The 7,476-nt window shown below is 35.6% G+C and overlaps 1 protein-coding gene across 3 annotated transcripts in view; it reads right to left on the minus strand.

Moving 5' to 3' along the window:
• kdm5c (lysine (K)-specific demethylase 5C) overlaps positions 1-7,476 on the minus strand; it is a 132,662-nt gene that overhangs the window by 24,169 nt on the left and 101,017 nt on the right. For all 3 annotated transcript variants that reach the window (XM_028813375.2, XM_028813373.2, XM_028813374.2), the window contains 6 exons: positions 5,727-5,846; positions 3,896-4,090; positions 3,507-3,688; positions 3,248-3,372; positions 1,691-1,844; positions 1,393-1,483 (listed from right to left, as the gene is read on the minus strand). In XM_028813375.2, coding sequence (XP_028669208.1) covers positions 1,393-1,483; positions 1,691-1,844; positions 3,248-3,372; positions 3,507-3,688; positions 3,896-4,090; positions 5,727-5,846 — 867 coding nt within the window. The remainder of the gene's footprint in view (positions 1-1,392; positions 1,484-1,690; positions 1,845-3,247; positions 3,373-3,506; positions 3,689-3,895; positions 4,091-5,726; positions 5,847-7,476) is intronic.

Consider the following 7,476-nt stretch of genomic DNA (forward strand, 5'->3'; position numbering starts at 1 on the left):
ACTGCGTACCAGGTATATTTTTAGCCTTTATAAAATTCTTCAGACTTTTACAGGAAAAGTAACCCATGAGTTTAATGGAAAGAGTTTTACTCTCACAGTAGGTATCTTTGCAACATCAAATACACACATTCAAGAGAAACTCTGGGAGAAGAAATGGCAGCTACATTCAAAGCACACAGGCACAGAGACACACAAAATCTGGACCATGTGCATAATTTTTTCTAATATTTTTCTTTGCGCAAGAATTAGGAAAGAAGTATAATTCCTAATATTGTAAACGCTTTATTAGTGAAAGAAACAAAATCCACCGGATGAAAGAAAAAAATTCACTAGACTTATGTTTTGTGCCGTTTGGCACATTCTGTATCTATATTATAAAGGCCTATATCTATCTTCTATAACCTCTGTATTATGAATAAATGGTATTTTATTTTCATTAAAGCATGCATGATTGGGTTATTCTGTATTGCTGTTCGTTCCTGCCCAGCCCAGGGGCAGACGTAGTGATTGTAGGGATATTATTTGATTAACTTATGCCAATAGTTTAAAATAAATAACCTTGTTGATTATACAGTTTCTTTAAACTTGAGATAAGAAATTTTACTGCCTTGGTACCTACAGGGATGATGATTTAAATCGACAGAAGGGATGAATGTAAGTTAGGTGTCATATTGTTTTACATCTAAAGAAAAATAAAAAGAACATGCGAAAGTGCGACAAGGTTTGCAGTGTGTACACTTCATGTCCACTGAAGTATGTGTGAACCCTGACAGTTAAAAGACAGTACATGCAATTGACTCCTGAGTATTTTAATACACTTCTTTTCCTAAACAAAAAATGCATAAAACTCAAATAAGGTAAACTGACACTTTGTGACAGGTGTACACAAACCTTTACATGCAAAAAGCATAAATAAAACTTTTACTTGGAAATTAACCTATTCATTATTTTTTGTGTTATTAAGTAGGGTGATGGTTAACAGTCATCAAACAATCAAATATGGCTGAGAAATTATTAGGAAAAGTGATCAAATTTTACAAAAGACATCAGAAGCATGTATTTGTGTGTACATTTTTGGTAAGAAAAATAGTGTACAACTAATTGCACCAAGTTTCAGATCCAGCAAACAATCCATATTAGCTAGATACAATTATAATTAAGCAGACTTATCGTTGAATAGGTTAGAATAAACTCTTACCATAAGTCATTATAAGACAGACATTTATACAAAATTAAGATTATGTCTAGTTCATAATATTTGTTTACATTTGTTTCTGAAGGATATTTGATACAACAAAAGATATAGTTACAAATGGTGTTTGTTGCAATTTTGTAAATTACACAGAAAACTGAATTTTGAATGGTTTAAATGTAATAAAGGAAAGTACTCACCTGGACATCTGAGATGTCTGAGATTCTACAAGGCAGAGACTTCATCTGCTCCACAAAAACCTTAAGTTCATCCACTGTCATTTTCTGTGAACTAAATGCAACAGAAGCCATTTAAAGTTACTGTAGTGCTTATTCAGTCTTATGTATAAAAAATAAAAAAAAAACATCCAAATAATGCTTAAATCATTTGAGTAGTAGCTTCAATGAAAGCTACAATTGAAATTCATGTGCTTAGGTAGGCCTTCTTCTCAGATTTCTGTCAACATTACAGGCATAAAGACAAAGAAGTCATGGTTACCTTTTCTGGATAGGGTTCTTTTTCAACAACCTTGTACATTCTGTCACACTCTGCTGAACTTCCGTGACAGTGGCCTTTAATCTGTTCAGAAGCTCATTATCTGGGAATTTTTTGTCACCTGCTTCAGTTAAAAGGGCCTGCAAATCTTCAATGTCTAAAAGAATATGGGAGAGTTGTTTACACTTTCATATACAGTACATATTAAAGGATAAGTTTGGTGTTTTTTAAGTCAAAGCAATTTATTTGCAATCATGGTACATTCAGTATTGGCCACATAAAATTGCCTTCTAAAGTGAAGAATATTTCATAAACTAAAACAAAAACAAACAAACAAAAAAAAAACCAAAAATAGTATGCCTAATTTTTGCATTTTATAATGGCGCTAATGGGTAATTATTTTTTTTCCTAAACAGCATGTGCATTTTGCAAATAACAACAAGTCACTGTATTTTCAATACAAGTGTTACATTTTTTTTTTTTTTTTTTTGGAGCCAAGCCATGTGCATGTTGCACAAAAAGGGCAGATAGAGCGATGAAACCAACTGAAGCGCCACCAACAGTTTGTCAAGTTTTTAAACGCACACGTTGCTCTTGCTAAAGATTCAGTAATAAAAGAACTGAGGATCGTTTTTAAGTGAGTAAACTCAATGACATTCTAATACCAATCAAACTGTAAATACACTGGGAGAACATGCAAATTCCATGCAGACCCTGAAGCTGTGAGTAAGGAATGACAGCTCTGTGCTACTGCACTGCTTATGCTAAAACATCTGTTTTAAACTTACTAAACCTCAACCTGATTAAAACTAAATGTATGCCTGCAAAGTCTATTCAGTTCTTGTCACCCAATTGCAAGTTACACACATGCTTAAATTTGAGGTGGGCTGACAAATCAGGGCCAGACAGGTAGCTAAAAAGGAAGACTAGCAGTAAAATTTAAAAAAAAGCCAGTCTCCTTTAAAAATGGCTGAATCTCGCAAACATGTTTTGTTTTTTTTCTCCATCCTTCTTAAAGTTACATGGATAATCTGTTTTGCAATATGTGTACAACCTCAAGATGTGTATCAGTACTTGCCAACATTTTGAGTTCAAAAATAGACTTATTCAGTAACCCCCCCCCCCCAATATTGCTATCTCAGTACCCATCCATCCATCCATCTTCCAACCCGTTGAATCCGAACACAGGGTCACGGGGGTCTGCTGGAGCCAATCCCAGCCAACACAGGGCACAAGGCAGGAACCAATCCTGGGCAGGGTGCCAACCCACCGCAGGACACACACAAACACACCCACACACCAAGCACACACTAGGGCCAATTCAGAATCGCCAATTAACCTAACCTGCATGTCTTTGGACTGTGGGAGGAAACCGGAGTGCCCGGAGGAAACCCACGCAGACACGGGGAGAACATGCAAACTCCACGCAGGGAGGACCCAGGAAGCGAACCCAGGTCCCCATTGATGTCATTATAAAATCCAGAAAGAATTTTAGCTTAGAAAATACCAAACTTAACCTTTAACTAGAGACAAGTAACAAAAATGAATAAAAATACTAACCACGCTTCTTTTCCTCTTCTGGTTCAAGAACAATCTTGACTTTGCTAGCCCAGGTGTCATAAGATTCTGCACGCACCTTCAATTTATGCAGCATTGTTGGTAATTCATCCAGGGTGTACCGGTACCTGGAGAGAGACATCACATATTTGTAATGTAATTTAACAAGAGGCAATTCATTTCTAAGGTGAGATACTAACACTGCTAACTTTATTTTTTAAATGGGTCCACAGAAATAAATCTGAATATATGGTGCTATTACCTGAGATACTGTCGATCAGCTGGACAGTGGCACAAGTCATCAATGTGGTACAAGCACACCAGCTTTTCTGGACAGTCATAACATGCTAAGGCTGAAAGGAAGCAGGTGGTTTTGCACTTGTCACATTGGCGCTCATCATCAGGAAGTAACTCAAAAGCTTCCCGCTCAGCTTCAGTTATCCCCTACAGATTACAGACATACATCACTACAATTTTACAAAAAAAAATAAATAATAAAACTAAAACTTTAAATATGCCCCACTCTTTTCTTGCATTTTTGAAAACAGACTCTTGTTCTAACAACACAATGTTAAGCCACTGGACAAAGTGCTGAGAATGAAAACTGAGAAGATCATATGTTAAAATGTGTTGCTTTACCATTAACCTCACCTTGTCCAGCAGGGATTTTCGCAGTTTCCTCTCTTCTTGCACCATTATGAACATTTCCTTATGTACTGCTGCAGCAAGGGACAGATCAAGCTTCTCTGCACAGGCAGCCATTTTACAAGTTAGCTCTTCATGAGAAAAAACACAGTAGCGGCGCAGGCGGCGGTAATGTTCAATACATGAACGACCAGCTGGGAGCTGAGGGGAACAAACAGAGAACTAGTTTGTCAGAACACTTTTTTACATGTGAAAAGAAGACCTATTAAAATACCTCCAGGAATATATAATACAGGTAACTAGTTAATAAAGCCAACACTATAGTACATCTCAAAAGCATTTAGTGAAAGAATATCATAAGGATGCCAGAAAGCTAACAACATTTTTCAGAAAACACTTTGGTGACACATCTAAAGAAAGCTTCATGAGATTATCCACGTCCCTTGACAGAATCTGATACCGACTACTTTAGCCGGATCCAAGTTTGCAAATGAATTTCTAAACCACTGAGACTTTTGCCTCTAGTTCTGGATAACAAAATCTGAATTGCTTCCAGTGCCTATAAGCATGCTCTGAACCTGAAGTCTGAAATTGTTCATAAGTCAAAATTCTTGTTCAAAGCGATCACACCACATTTGCAAATTACACATATAGCCTTCACTCTGTCTTAAATTACTTTTCGGTCTTACAAAGAAAGGCTCCGTTCACTCCATCCTACATCCTCTTTATTGTGGAATTAGATTAAACAGTTTTCAGAATGGAGTTAAATAAAAGAACAATGCAATAGAAGTCAATCGGTAAAATAAACAGACTCTACGGTGTTTCAGGACATAACCACACATAACACCACAATGGTAGTAGGAATAATATACATGTGCATGTCTACAAGCTGCTCCAAAGGAATCTTATTAAACAATACACCCAACCACAGAACCTCCGTTTTTTACACTGAACCTTAATTACCAATACCCAGCAAATAAATTTATGTAAATCACAAGTATGTCACATTATTATAAATAATGGATATAGTGAATGAGACAAAACCTGAGCACACACTGTATGCATTTCAGTATGCAATGTAAGAGACAAAATCTCAGCATAATGTATACAATTTTATATTACTGTCTATATTTCACTACATTGTGTAGGACACAAAATCTCAGTGCATGCATTTCACTATAGAGTGTACATATTTCAATATACAGTGTATGTACTACGAAAAATTATACAAGCCCTTAATCTGTTTACACCTATATTAACATACGTCAGAAATGGACAGCACTTTATCAGCACATATACAAACTGCTTTTTAATGTGATCAAGGATCATATAGACTACATTCACAGTTGGTATGAAACGGATAGCTAACACATTTAACATGAGTGGAAATACAAGCACATTTTCTATCTAGACAGCCACAACAGTGGGGAAGTTCACAAAGAAGCAGTCTGAATTGGGACCAGCCTGTTTTTAATCAAACAACAAATTTAAAAAAGGGAGGAATTGTTAATTTTGTGAGGTGTTAACATTATTTATCTTGATTTCTACCACAGTATTTTACTGGAGATACATACTTACTGTAACAACTCCATACATAGGGGAAAAAAAACCAAACTGTAATGCCACATCACAAATAGCGCTTGTGCTTTGACATGTTGATAAATAATTTTATGTGAAAATCAAGCTTAGTTTTAAAATCATTTAAGTACATAAGACAAATTAACATCTGAGCAAACTGAATGCAGTTTTGCATGCTTTGAGAACCATTGTTTTAACACACAGAAAGAAAATAATTTCTCTGTGTAACAAAATATTAAGCGTCTAGCACAGTACTCACCCAGTCAGCAGTGCAGAAGTTTACAGCTTCTGCAAAATTATAACCTTGGTTGAATCCACTATGGTATGCTCGAGGAAACGTGATGACAAATTCTCCAGCACACTGATTCGTCCGGACAACCTACAAAGGGTCAATCCAAAGGGAGCAAATTCAGTAGTTATCAAAGTGCATAAAAATCATTTTATCTTACATCAAGGGCAAAAAGAGGATATCAACCAGTTTTGTACTATTTACAGAAAATACAAAAACTATATTTACTGACTTGAATCTTGCAAACTACTTGGCAATCTTTGCGTATGACAGCAATCCCTATAGTTTGTCTTTTCATTTAACTGAGAAACAGCTCCTTTAATTTATTCCTGACTTCAAAAGAGCAGAATAAGCCTCCTTACTCAACAAGCAACTCTTTTCAGTTAATTAAAGGCTACATGATTCTGGGTCCACATTTCTAATCATACTTAAGGAGAGGAAATGGACATTATCATAGCCATCATGATGAGAAACAACAAAAATTAATGACATGTAAAAATGGTGAAAAGCTTCCAATTATTTGAAAACATTACAATGCACACATATATGCACTACTTAGACTCACTATTTCTAAACCTGTTCAGAACGGAAACCAAACACTGTACATGCCATATCCAACACTGCCTAAAATACAGTGCAGTCAATATTTCCCAACAATACATAAAATGTGTGTTTCACCAAAAGAAATGTCAGATTCATTGGTTGTAACTGACAGGCTAGCATTTTCAAACTCCATTTTACAATGGCTGGCTACATTAGGAAAATATTAGACAATGAGCTTTTAATCCCCCCATTCCCCCAACAATGACCTTCAGACAAGTTTGAAAATGTTGCTTAGAAAATAAAAGGAAGAGAAAGAATTAATAGTTTAACTTTTTCTTCTGTCAGCCACTACTAAAATTGTGACTGGTGACTTAAATGGGGTTTGGGGATCCCAGAAAGTATTTCATGTCCACGCTCCCAAAAGCAAGCACATCAATGATTCTTTAAAGATTCCTCCAAAAGAAAAAAATATGTTAACACTGGAGATTTAAAACCCCTAAAACAGTTTTATATTCATTACCAAAAAGTACATTTCTTTTACAGCAAGTGTTCTGATGTACCACTAACTCTAAACCTAAGACCTGCTGGGCAAACATGCATTTACTAAAAAGGTTTCATCAGTATATTTGACTGAAAAAAAAGCAAAAAAACAAACACTTAGCAATAACAGCTTGCAGTTTGCAAGGTTATTGAAATTCGGCTGCTGACTCGCAACAAGTTACTTCTAAAATAAACTTTAATCCTTTCTTCTCTTTTAAAATGTTTAACACATATATGTGTAATTTAAATTACACGTAAAACACCAAGAAATTACATAACAAAGGGGCACAAACCTTTTTTCAGAACTTAAAAAGTTCCATTTACTAGAAACTTCAAGAATGAAAAGATAGTCATTTTGTCCATTCTACTAATTTAAAGAACTTCAAAACCTACCTGCTTCAAGTATATGCCTAGGCATAATAAAACTCGAGGCCTAACTGCTGAAATCAATAAAAACAGTTTGCTGTAATCTATACTAATAAAAGGCAAAGCCCTCACTGACTGACTGACTCACTCATCACTAATTGTCCAACTTCCCGTGTAGGTAGAAGGCTGAAATTTGGCAGGCTCATTCCTTACAGCTTACTTACAAAAGTTAGGCAGGTTTCATTTCGAAATTCAACGCGTAATGGTCATA

This window comes from Erpetoichthys calabaricus, chromosome 11, assembly GCF_900747795.2.
Source record: "Erpetoichthys calabaricus chromosome 11, fErpCal1.3, whole genome shotgun sequence".
NCBI classification, from domain to species: domain Eukaryota; kingdom Metazoa; phylum Chordata; class Cladistia; order Polypteriformes; family Polypteridae; genus Erpetoichthys; species Erpetoichthys calabaricus.